This window comes from Osmia lignaria, chromosome 3 (genome assembly GCF_051020975.1).
Source record: "Osmia lignaria lignaria isolate PbOS001 chromosome 3, iyOsmLign1, whole genome shotgun sequence".
NCBI classification, from domain to species: Eukaryota; Metazoa; Arthropoda; class Insecta; order Hymenoptera; family Megachilidae; genus Osmia; species Osmia lignaria.
This window is the reverse complement of record NC_135034.1, coordinates 5,223,045-5,236,604: the sequence shown is the minus strand read 5'-3', so window position 1 is coordinate 5,236,604 and position 13,560 is coordinate 5,223,045. Positions and strand designations below refer to the sequence as shown.

The 13,560-nt window shown below is 42.2% G+C and overlaps 2 protein-coding genes across 3 annotated transcripts in view; both read right to left on the bottom strand.

Annotated features, from left to right (window-relative positions):
- The window catches only part of LOC117605398 (netrin-1-like), a 63,042-nt gene extending 60,738 nt beyond the window's left edge, over positions 1–2,304 (bottom strand). Inside the window, exon 1 of one of the 2 annotated variants that reach the window (XM_076693387.1) lies at positions 1,896–2,304. The gene's annotated coding sequence lies outside the window, so the exon portion shown is untranslated. The remainder of the gene's footprint in view (positions 1–1,895) is intronic. The other variant, XM_076693388.1, reaches the window with a different exon arrangement.
- Positions 2,305–10,402: 8,098 nt separating this feature from the next.
- LOC143308234 (netrin-A) lies at positions 10,403–11,740 on the bottom strand. The gene has a single exon (XM_076693167.1). It carries the CDS (start codon positions 11,738–11,740, stop codon positions 10,403–10,405), a length of 1,338 nt encoding a protein of 445 aa, XP_076549282.1.
- Positions 11,741–13,560: the final 1,820 nt, after the last annotated feature.

Sequence of the window (13,560 nt, the reverse complement as noted above, 5' to 3'; positions counted from 1 at the left end):
ATCCAAACTCTCGTTGAAACTTTACTTTTTCTCTGTACACTCTTTCGACCGCGGTTAAACCGTGTATATTGTAACGCTACCTTTTATTACACTTTATATCTTCTGCCTTCTATTGTTGCTGTTTATCATTTATTTATTTCCATTGTTAACCCTTTGCAATGAACGACTATGTTCGCCCTAAGTAGCGGAAGGGTTAACAGGCCGCTTTACATCGATCCGATTAAAGTTAGCAAAATTTGACTGGTCATCAAAGGTAACTCGTTTAAAAAGGGCTTCGGTACAGGATTTGTAAGGGGGTGGAGGTTAAGGGCCTTTACACGACCTTTGGTTATTTCTTATCTTTACACAGCTCACGTCCACGTGAAAGTATCCTCGTGGGTGTTCGATAAATTGGCCGGCTGGGACATCGCATTGTCTCCCGTAGATTGAGCGGTTAATCACAGAACCACGATTGGGGAAGAGCAATTGACAATGGTAGCCATTGCGTAAACCCGCACCTTCGTTGTATATTTAAAAGCTAAACTATGCGGGGAACCATTGGTGCCCTTCGGCCAATTTTTGATATTTTAATGCACGATGAAAGAAATAAAGAAAATAATGTTACATAACACCACTGTACAGAAAATCAATTTGTTACTAAATTATATGCCTTTCATGTACGAGTGTTAAGTACCATTTAAACGCATTCAGTAAAATCAACAATTTTTCTTTACAAAGAACAATACTCGACGCTACTTAATACCTTATTATTCTATTACAATAATAAAGTATATTTGAATAAGAAAACGGTATGTATATTGAAATTCACCCTTCTTCCCTACTATTTGTTTTATTAAACCGCAGACAATTAAATTCTTTACAAGGGAGCGTAGCCAAGGAATAAACACAGTTGGAAAAGTTACAAAGAACAGGCGAGAGGCAGTCCCGTGTTCAATCAGCTCGAAGCAAATAAATAGAGTTGGCCGGAGCAGCCCCAGAAGTTGTTGCACCTTTTTAACTTCCACACCGGTCACTTGATTAAAAGTTGTTGCTCGCGATTCGAACTCCCTCGACTGACAAGCAAGATCATTGAACCAACCCCTCACCCCCTTCCAATTTTCATGGAACTTTACAAGCGGATATTTAAGTTTAAGATGTGAAATCACCGTTTGAAAAGTTCCACCTTTGAAAAATTGCGAGGTTATGTCGTATCGCTAGCCGATTTTTAACCCTCGAATAACGGAGGATATTAATCTAAAGTTAAATGTATAATTTTTGAACAAAATCGTTCGATGTATGTATTAAAAGAAAAATTTCTAAAAGAGCAATGTAAAATTTACGAAATAAAAGTAATGCGAAGTATATAATTAAATTAGAATTGTGGCTCTCTCCATGGTCCGCCGTCTGAGAGTCAACATACAAAATGGCCGACTATTAGACTTGATCCCTCCGCTATCAATAGTACAAGTACTAATACTAATGCTAATATCTCTTATTTTCATACTGATCTATAAACGTACATACCAAGTTTCCTTAAAATTCGATTGGTTCTATAACTTTCCTTCCTGGAGTTGTACCTGAAACGGCAACTCGACCCATTCTAACCACTAATAGTCCGAACCGAATCCAACAGAGAATACGACGTGTTCTCTGGACGAAAGTTGAACCGTGTCACGTATACGTACGATCGCGCATCGACCTCACGTACGAACCTGCTACGCGGATTTCCTGTCGAAGAAGGTTCAGAGACTGACATTTTATTGACCTTCCTAAGAGCAGCGGTTGAATCCCCCAGCAAGGATAATTCAAGACTAAACTTTATCGGTAACGAATCAAGAGAACGAACGTTTCGCACCTAATAGCGATTATCCAACAACGAACGGTTCTAATAGACTTGAGAAATCGGAAAATCCTACCTTCTTGATCTGCTCGTCGTTTTCCACATCTCGTTAATTCCTCCTTGGCGTCCTCGTTTACTCACGATTCGATCACTTACTGCGAGGTTAAGGATGTGCGTATGTGTCAGGTAACCGAACTTCGGGTCGGTTCGGAAAAAGTCGGGCGCGATCGGGCGAGCCCCCGAAAGTATGCAGCGTACTTGCTAATAAGTATACATGTATTCGAAATCCCAAAACTTTCGGGATTGTTTTTAAAATAGATGAAGGATATCTATTTATCTTGTCCTGGTCAAGAATGGTACGCATTTATTTATACGAAAAGAAGAAATAAATTCATCGATACTCCTACGGGCACAAGACTTTCTAAACTACAATACTTTATCTAAATCGACGAGACAATATCAGTAGTTCGATGTCTACTTTCTACCAGATAAATCTATCTTCTCACCATACGATCTTGCCTTGACTGTTTTTTTATTGAATAATGAAATACCGAAAGGATTTCTTTCAGATCTACGCGTGATAATGAATTGAATATCGTTCTAACTATCGAAATATCAAGATGGCAACGTAAATAAGAACTGCCATCAAGGTACGAACGTTAACAGAAATTTTGAATAGTTCTGAAATTTCTCGCGTCTTAGTTAAGAGTTACGCGAGGTATAATGAGATCCTCGAGGAAACAAAGATCGCTAAATGCAAAAGAGGAGACAACGAAGAGACGGAAAAAGGCGAACGGGGGAGAAAAAAGAAAAACCACGAGGTGGAGCAATGCGAGGCAAAGCGATAGGAAAGTCGGGACACGGTGACGAGACAAGTTCCATCGAACGGTGGTTCTAAAAGGCGATGCCAACCAGAGGCCATTTAAGGGAATCCTGAGCAAAAGGTGGCGGTGACCTCGTTGATCCTCCAACTGGTTTCGAACGTATCCACGGAGGATCTTTTGTCGTTTTTTCGCTTTGCAAATCGTTCGACACAGAAGGGTAAACGAAGGATGAAACGAGAGCACCATTTGTCTTCGTCGAAGAGGAACGAGAAACATTTTAAAGTTAGGAAGAAATTGAAATATTTAAAAGATTGACTTTTTCCCAAAAGAATAAAAAATTCTCAACCCTCGAATGGCGGACTATGGAGAGACTCCCAGGACGACGGACCTTGGAGAGAGCCACAATTCTTATCTTTCATAGCCCGAATATTTTTTGTTCCAAATAGAATTGTCCAAATATTTTCTACTTTTTTAGCAAAAGGGTCAATCATTGTGTATGTACTTTTATCGATGGGGTCAGAGAGACCCGAAAAGAAACAAACGCGAAGCTGAAGCAAGTAGAATAGCAGGGTTAAGGTGTGCAAAAATAAAGAAGAAGAGGAGAGGAAGAAAAGCAAACAGGACGGGACGGGACAAGACAAGAGGAAAAGGGTAAAAAGAGTAAATGAGCGGTGTGCGCATGCTCGCAGGCGGGTATGCGGTCGCCGTTTATTTCGGGATGAGCGCGAACTCTCTTTCCTCCCCAAACGAACCGCAACACCATCTCGTTATTGTTGTTATTGTCGTTCACTCGACGCCATACTGACTCGTCCGTTCGGGCCAATGCTGTCGGTTAACGACGCTCAAATTGCGTCCCTTCGCCTCATTTCTCTCTCGCCTTTTTTTCTCGAGAGAGAAAGAAAGAAAGAAAGGGATCGCTATGCGAGAAGAAACTGTCTCGTAAGCGATAACTATGTATTCTACGACCCTTCGAGCCGTGTCTCGGCTCGAGTAACCCTCTTTCTTCTCTACTCCTTTTTACAGCCTCTTATCTATACTACAGCTTTGGTAATTCGATTGCATTCTTTGAAGGAAAGGCTGATTTTATGATGGTAAATGAAAATGATGGAAGAATACGTACGTGTGGGGTCAAAAAAGATATTGGCAGAATTAATTAGAAGTGTTAATGAACTTGATAATTATATTGAAAAATAGCTCTTGTTTTTCGACGCTCTAAGAACTTATTTTTTTTTAGTATGGCGGATGGCGGACCATGGAGAGATTCCAAACGTACCATTTTTAAAAATTACAATGTTCGTATCGAGTGTCGATTTCACTTTCGAATAAATAAAAAACCATCTCGAAATGCTCAACGTTTATCTTTTTCTTTTTCCACGATAACTCCTGCTCATAAATATAATCGCGCAAACGACTACCCCATCTTTTATAAAAGGAATTCGGTAAGGTACGAGGAAAAGAAAAAGTTTCGCACCGTTTCGCGACAGGAGTAATGAAGTGCAGGCAAATCGGGTTTAATTCGTCGAGTAAATTCCACGGTGGAGAGAAGTGGCGGTTGAAAGGAAACGGAGAATCGACGAGCGAGAATACCCGCAAATCGCGGAAGCACCTGTGCGGCAAAGAAAACGTGTCCACCGAGTCGCAGAACAAGATCGTGGACGCGCGTAAGCGTGATTCGTATGTGCGTGGAGGGACACGCGTGTGCGCAGACGGTAGGAAGAGAGTGCGTGGTGCACTCTCGAGACACCGTGTTTCACGGCAGACCGCGTGGCAGCTCCTGGATTTATTTATACGTCTCGCGTACCTAGCTACATACGAACGAGCCTCTGCGAACCGCTCGCTTCGCGCTCGGATAAACACCCTCTCAGCTCTCAGCCAACTATTGCCTGTATTTATGGACGTCCGAGCAACCTTTCGATTCGGACAACTAACGCGAATTACAATTTATGTCATTCCGAACGATACACCAACTTTCCGATAATATCATTGCACACTTTATTAGTTGATGCCTGGCGAACCCCTTTGAAACTTCCAGCTTAAGAAATCCGTAAAGTTCTATTCTTTTAAATATCAGAAATATTCCTGTTACTATTTCTGAATTATTTTATAATCGAATTTGAAGAATACAAAAGTAATTTTCTGTTTAAATTTACATTGTTAGAACACCCCTTTTTTATTATGTCAAAAAATGGTTACTCTCTGCCTATTAATAAAAAAGATAGAACAAATCTTAAAATACTTCTCCTGAAGAAAAAATGTTTTTTTTTTTTTTTTAATTATAACCCTTTACCTCCAAATGAACGATATGCTAATAGCTGTGAGAACGATCGGTGACTCGTATCACGAAAAATAATTGAAACTGTTAATTATCCGAGCATAACTATTATAATTGCGATACCAATCACCTCCACACCGTTTAACCCTCGAAAAAGGGTGAGGGACAGGTCCACCCTCGTCCCTACGTATCTGGTTACACCAATTACTGCTTATATCTCTCCTTATTATAACAAATAAAATCCTGAATATCTGAAAACTAATTGGAATCGGTACCGTTCGTGGTATTACAAAAGCAGCTTCACCGATTTAAATTCGGTCCAGTCTGCCGGTTGCCGCGGGAATAAATGGCGCACACGTATTTGTAGCTGTTGCAAGAGCGGCCAAGAGAAAAGGAAATACATATATCGGCCGCGAGAGAGGCCTTTTCTTGTTTGTGTGCTCGTACCGCTGTGCAACCGAACGGTGCATACCTACGCATGCATGTGCATCGCTCTCGGGATCTACAAGAGAAGCTGCCTTTGCTGGGAACACGTGAATTTCTCTGCCCGCCGGACCCTTTCACTGTGTACAACTCTTTCGTAAGAACCGCGTTCAGCACCGATTTCCTCCTGTCATAAAAGCCAGGATACTTTCCAGCCCCGGTTCCAATTTCAAAAACACGAAATTCATCAGTGTCTGAAAAATGACAACCTGAAACACTTAATTGCTTGCGCGAGAATACCGAACAGGAATATTTTTCAAATGCTATCAGAATTGATAAAAAATTTTGCGTCCCTCGATGCAAAGTTGAACGGGAATATTTTTTAAACGAACTTGTATCCACTATCATCGGTGATAGAGAGTATGAAAGGAAGAAGGAGGAAGGAAGGGTCAGAGAGAGAAAGAAAGAACCATTCATCGGAGAGGTCACGAGGAGTCCCATTCATGCAAAGCGCGTTGGCCCCGCATCACGAGGAAGAATAATCGTGGTACATGCGAGGTTTAGCAGAAGACCTGGAGAAGAGAATAACACTCGTGCGGTTCCGAAACGTGTCAGGAAACAAGAGTCATCGAGGAATGAAAACGATTCGTCATGCGGATCTCGTTTCAATATCGTCGAAAGGAACGTTTTATTCCCGCATATTTAATCCTCTTCCCTGGGAGACGTGTGTACAGGCTGTATCGCAATACGCGAGAATTGTAATTTCCGCTGATGGATTCGTATAAACTCGTCGTGGCTGACTTTGTTTCGAAGTATTAACGAAATAAAAATAAACATCTCGTGGAATCGAGTAACTAATCAAGATTAAATCACGGAACGTCCATTTCATTTTCTATCTTTCGAAATTACGAAGCACCTTTTGGAAAAAGAATTTAATAAAGCGTTGAAATTCCGAAACGAGGCGAGAGAGAAGGGTAAAATTTCACAGGGGGATGAAACGCGAGTCGAGCGATGCTCGTAATTAAACACTCGGTCGGGATTAAATGTAGCAAAAGGAAAATTGGAAGAAATTTCTCGCAGAAATTGAAATGTAGATTTAAAAGGAAAGCCCGTAGATAAAAAATAAAAGAAAACGGATACGTCGGAGTAAAGCAATTTCGCAGAGAATGCACGGGGGCTGGGGGATGGGGGGGTTACTTTTTAGAAGGATTGAACGTGCCACCGGGTGCGAGCAAATTTTTGAAAAATCTCCGACAGAGAAGGGTGTTTTTTACTGAAACAACAAGTACGCCGGGCAACCACCCTCGAATCGCGACAAGAAGTGTCCAATTTAAAATGTAAATTGCGCCGGATATTTGGCATATCGTGGTACGCGTTGCGAAATGGCCGCGAAATTAAAATGTAATTTAATTCGAGCTCCCTCTTCCTTTCCTCTCTTACACCCTCTCCGTCGTCTTCTCCTTCGTCGTCGTTTTACTCGGTTTGCCCTCCTCGTATCGTTGTAAAGCCGTTTTATCCACCATACGTCCTCCTTTATCGATTCTCTCCAGCTTCTCTTTGCAAGTGCATTTCAGAACGGGAATTATCCTTTCCGTCGCACCAACAAATCTTCTTCGATTCAACCTCGAAGGCTATGGGGTACTTGGTACCTCGAGGGAAACTCAGATTTTATATCGCGTGTAAAATTTAGAAAATGAAAATAATGCAAAGTACAAAATTCAATTAAAATTGTGGCTCTCTTCATGGTCCGCCGTTCAAGAGTTAAAATTTTAATGTATTACGAATGAATTGGTAGACCATAAATGACGTTTTATTTTTTAAAAATATAACCTTGTAAATTTTAATCTGTATAAAAATATATTTGTAAATTAAATTGAATAATTCTTGGAAGAAATAAGAAGCAACGGAAACTGTATTCTACAGACACCATAAGCACTCGTGGGCATCGCCATAGCAACGATTTAATTGGAAAAGGATCGCCGTAATAAAATCGTCGAGTGTTTCTTTCTTCTGACCAAAAGCAAGCGTAATTGTTCACAGAAGGGTGCGACGAATTTCGAATTAAGCCTCTTCATCGGTTCCTTCTGTGACTCGAATTTTTTCCTCGCCAGAGTCCGATGCATTTCAACCTGATCCCCTTTCATAATCTCCTTCCTTTCTTTTAATTCAATTTTCAGCCAACCAAAAGCCACTTATTCCACCTATACTTGTCACGGTTATATAAGATGCAAATAAGATGAGATTTACTTGTCAGATTTAGCTTGATACTTTTTCAAAGGATTATTTACTGATAAAATAACTAACGTTATTATTCTAACAATAAAATTTTTATACAAATTAAAATAATTCTAATTTAATTCTGTACTTCGTCTTTATCTTCCACATTTTACATACTATATAAAAGAACCAATTATCATAAAAGGAAGATGTTAACATAAAGATGCTTCGACGTTTACCCGACCGTAAGAAAGGCGAAGAAATTCCACGGTGAAAAGAAGAATCGAGTAAAACGAGAAGGTCGACAGAGCGAAGAGAAAAGCAGAAAAGAAGAGAAATAGGAACGAAGGAAAAGTATGGAGCAAGAATCACGGGTACGAACGCGTATAACTACGTGTCGTATAAACGGACCCTTGAGAACATAATTCATTGCCGTAAACAGCCGGTACAGCATGCCGTGTCAAATTAAAGGCAAGCCGCAACAACAAGAACCGCCCCTTTTACATTTACCAAGAATGTTCACGGAGAGACAGACAGACACTTAAATGACTCGGTTCCAATTTTTCCATTTCTTTTCATTCCGAATTTCCATTCTCACGCGACGCCCTTTATCCCCTGAATCTGTTTATCGTGTATTCAGAAACGTTTACATTATTCAATCAAATTCTGTATTATTTAATTATTCTAATACAAGAAAATGTCGTTACTTCTAAAACAATTCCACGAATAATCCTTGGAAACTACCTTAAGAAATCCTTGGTAGATAAAGGTCTTAAAAGAAGATTTTCCGGTAAGAAAAGGGCCTGGAAATCCCGCAATTTTCACGTTTGTGGATCGTAAATTAAAGCTACCCTCTTTGTGCCACTCAAAATGCGAAACCGTAGCATATGTTACTCAAGCTCTTAAACGATGTCGGCTTATGTTGCAAGTAGAAAAAAAAAGGGACATTGAAAAGGACTGGAAACACCTTATATTGCGGGGGCATTCGCCAGAAAGGGCACATACGGCGCATACAATTGCAACAGTGAAATTTACGGAGCCTGCTGAAGTGGCAACTGACATTGCTCTTTTATTATTTCATTTTATTTTTTTTTTTTCTCCATGGATTCTATTTTGCCGAAGCTTTGCTTACCACCGCCGTGACATTTATGAATTCTACTCCCCGTGTACCTCGTATCTCGCGTAATACCGTTCATATTTTATACGTAGACGTAGTTCGTGTTGGTATTTTTGTTGATTATGTAATAATTTCCATGAATTATTGTTCAATCCTCGGTCGACCGAAAAGCATTATAGAATCGCTGGAATTTAAGATAAAAAGGGGTTGGAAAAATTTTCAGATTTCATTTTCCTCGAAACAAAGGTGGGTATATATATTTTTTTAATCACGATATCTTCATTGCGGGCAAAGATCACGGAGGTCGCGCAAAAAGGGCGTCCTTTATCGATTCGAAACGATTTTAGAGGGTGGTTTACCCCCGACGTTTTTGATTTCAGCATGCATCCTCGATACGAGTCTCGAGGCAACGCTTCGCCGCTTCGAATTAAGGGGTGAACCGAAAGGAGTACTTCCACCCCTGGGGCTCCGATCTACCGGGCAAAACAGAGAAAAGGGAATAAGAGATGGAATCGCAGAAGAGTAAAAACGAACCACGGAGAATCGAGACTTGGGAAAGGAGAATGGAAGATGCAGAAACGAACGAAGGATAAACGAACTAACAGCCACCGAAACGAAACGAGAAACGAGCTAGCCTTTTCATTTTATTTTATTTTTCACCGCTTCCAGCGTGATTTTACCACCACCTAAGGATGTAATCGCTTTTCTGAAAAAATACTAGGATAATTCTTCGATTAAGAAGAATCCCACTAACTGTGTAATATTCAGATATCATCGTGTTTAAACAATTATTACTCGATATCTCTATTTACTATTGCGTTAAATCTGTTTGCACAAACATTGCCATAATGTACACGAAATGTTTTGCCGTAACATGTTTGAATAAAATATTTGCGTTATTTCATATTGAATCGTCGAATTCTATTCGTTTCATACGTGTAATTATTTATGACACTAAACTCGCATGCTGACCAAACTGTTTTGAATAAAACACATGCAGAGGATGAAAGCGTATAAATGAAAACGCTCGGTTTGTTGAAATACACCAGCCGGGTATAACCCACCCTCCTCTTTGAAATATGGCCCTCTTCTATTCGTTCGATTGTATGTAACACAAGCCGGTTTATGGTTTCAAGACAATGTGTAACTTTTTGGAATATCCCGTGTTGTACAGAAATATTTACGAGTTAGAAATATTCTCCGATATTGTAGAATATCGATAACATTTTTTAATTAAAAATTATAACCAGCTGCAACCTCCTCCGCGGCAATATAACGAGAGTCTACTCTAGTATCATTTCGCTCTAATATTTTGTCTCGACTTCAACCAAAAAAAAAAAAAAAAAGATACACGGACCTTTTTACCCTTTCCATGTTCTGTACTTTACATTTCTAAGCGAAGGTAATAATTAACCCTCGTACGATGAATGCAGTATCTTATGTAGACCTGGGACTCATTTAACACGATTCACGTTTGCACGGTTTTTAAAACGCGTTTTGCTTACTTTTACAGGGCTTTTTAACAGGTTTTTTCAAAGCAAGTATCAAGGGTTAGTTTGCTATATCTATGGAAAAAAGGTAAATTTCAATTGCGGATCACGGTGCGTTCTAAAAAACATACGGTGTAATCGTAGAAGGTTGAAATTCGATTCCGTGCACCACCCAAATTCGTTCTCGCAACGTTTGGGGCTCGTAAGCGGGAATCTGAGAAAAGAAGCTTTTAAAAAAGACTAACCTTTGCATTCGTTGGCATCTCTGGCAGTGGCTCGTGCCCAGGGTCGATCGAAGTGGAACGGCCGACACCTCTCGCAGTCTCTGCCGGCGGTGTTGTGCCTGCATTCGCACGCGACCTCGCCGTCCTTGCCTGGGATGCATCTCGCTGCATGCCCGTTGCATTTACACCTGCCTCCGACCGCGAAGTCCGAAACGGCGTAGTGGTGAGCAAAGGTGCTTGTCCCGGCGCTGGACAAGGTGCTGCTGGTGGATGTGGAGACGGTTACAGCGGCGAAACTCATCTCACCACCGTCCACGGCGTCGTTTGACTGCATTTCTTGAGGCGCGATCACTTGATGTACCGAGGGTAAAGCAGTGGCCAATGGATCCATCGAGCCTCTTAGAAGATTCTTTTGATTCTTAACGCGTTCCTCTCGCTCTCTTTCGCGTTTAGCCAATTCTTCCAGGCCGAGGGGATGATCCCGATCGTCGTCCGTACCCAAGGACGAGACTTGCTCCTGGGAGGGCTGCTGCGGCATATGCAGCCGATTGAAAACGACTCGAACGTCGGTCGCGGTAACCCAATCCTGCAGAACCGGTGAATTGTCAAAGTCCGAAGCCGACGGACGACCCTCCAAGGTGCTGAACGCGATCCTGCCGACGGGGCCGAGGCCATCGCCGCCCGTGTAACGATGGCTGTCGGTGCATCTCGCCTCTTGCTCGTTCGCCTTCGTGATGGTCGCTCGGTTCGGACGACCGTAGACACGGCGACACTGGGACGAATAGAATTGAAACGGCTGCCATGTCTTCCCGTAGTCCATTGACTTGTAAATCGCGATCGAGTCCGGCTTAGCAGCCTTCGGACAGAACTGCAGGCTCACATAGGTCAGTTCGTATTTCTTTCCTAGCGACAAGGTCAAAGTCACGTTGTCCGGCGGCGCGGAGAAACTTTGGGACGTGCCGAGTGGCTCGCTGCGCCAACAGGTTACGTTGTTCGAGTTGTTCAGATCCGTCAAGTAACTCGCCGGAAATCGACGTCTCGGCGTACTGTCGTCGCAGGTATGGCACTGACCTATTCCCGTGCCACCTCCTGGCTGTTCAGTTACATCACAATATCTCGTAGGACCGCCGGTACCGCAGGTCGACGAGGCCTCGACCGCGGCACCGAACGCCGCGTTCACAAAATCCGGTATACACCGGCGCGGTCTGTCCTCGTCGTAACAAGGATCCGACGGATGCTGCGGACTGGAGAACATCTTCGCGTAGATCTCGCTACCTGCCAATGTGTTACCGTGCTGGGACAACAGAATCACCCCGCAGAGGATTCCGAACATTCGTGCCGGTCGACTCTTCATTTTGTGTTTAGTTCCCTTTATCCTGTAACTTGCTCTCCCTTTCCCCTTTCCTTGGATCACCTACGCACAAACTGTCCTTCTTTCGTGTAGGCAAACAGGGGTAGATGATCCTCTTCCTCTTTGGCGTGTTTCGAAAAAACGCGATAATCGACCCTACGATTTTCTCCTGCTCGGCATGCTCGCGATATCTTAACCTCTCAGAACATCGACACCCGCCACTCTCCCCTCGATTTTTCCTCCGATTAACATCATCGGCGGTCGCGAGTTACGGAAAAGCCGCGAATGGATTTTCAAACTTTTCCCGACCAATCAACCGGCTTCACGTGTGTGCGATCCTCCAGCAGGAGCAACGTGACAATTTCATTCCTGAACGAGTCGAACAATTCGTAGAGAGGTGCACGCGCGTGCGTGCGTACACAGGAAAACGGTTTGAACGCGAGGCGAAACACGAGAAAGACGCGAGCGACGCACGCCGGTTCGAAAAACTAACGACATCAACAATCCACCCCCTACGGCGGCTCACCGCTAACTGAATCACTATTCCCGCACGGTGTGCATCCGAAATCCGAACTGCTCCGAGTCCCCCTCCGCTTCGCTGTTTCCCCCACTCCAACCCATTTCTCGCTTGCCGGAGTTTCCCTCTCTCTCGGACACATTCGCGTCGACTCGACTACTCTCGTCCAACACCAATTCCCCTTCGGCCAATCAGACGACGCCACTGCTCGCGATGACCCCACTATTCGCGTTCCGCCACACTGGATCGAGGATCCAGCAGCCACGCCGCGCTACCGGAAACCAACCGACCGCTGGACCAACAGATGATATTCTCCGCTCTTCTCTTCTTTTCCACTCGAACAGAATCCTTCGCGGGAATTCCGAAATATCTATTTTTTTTTTTTTCTGTATTAACAAAATGGATGCTGTAGAAACCATTAATAATCGGCAATATTCAATAATTCTTGTAAATAGTATTTTCTAATATATAAAAATAAATAAACGCACGAATCATCATCACCGTGCGAATATCAAAGCGTAGAACGGAAGAATCGTATATTTTTCAAATTACCGATCTGTCAACAAAGGATAAACGGTGTAGCAAAAGCAGAGGATCACATTATAATTTAGATAGCCCGAAATTAAATAAAGAATGCAAGGAATTTAGCGCGGGGATCGTTTTGCCAGCGGTTGTGCCAAAAAGGAGACGAAGGTTCGTTTTCCATCGACTCGATGGGAACACGTCTTTTTGGGCTTTGCTGCGTGTACGGATTATGGAGCGGGTTCCCTGTGGGTCTATCGAACGAATTGACCAGAGATAAAAAAGCAGAACGGGAATGGAAGAGATACGACGTCGAAAAAACAAAGAACAACAGGGCTACTCCACTTGTAAGAGCATTAACCCTTTATATTTCAAATTTTCTATATTCTTGAAAACAAAAAGACGTTTTTCTAAAATTCTAAAAATAAACATCTATTTGATTTTATTAATTTCATTATTATTTTGTCGAACTCTTGTAATCGGACTGTGCGGAGAGAAAGAACAAACGGAACACTTGTCGGCTCTTTGGCATTTTTGATGATCGCTACAAAAACGTCCCCTTTAATTTGTGCAATTGCTGTAAATTGAATGGCCTTTAATTCTTTTTATACGAGTTCGCGACAATACGAAATCACCGTTGAAAGTGATATTTTATTTGAAAATACTGCTTTCGCTACTTCTGCTCAATTGAATTCGATTAACGCGAATTCCCCGGTTGAACATTTGGTACTGGAAACATTCTAAAATATATCGCTTCTGAAATTTATAACAAATCTAAAATATT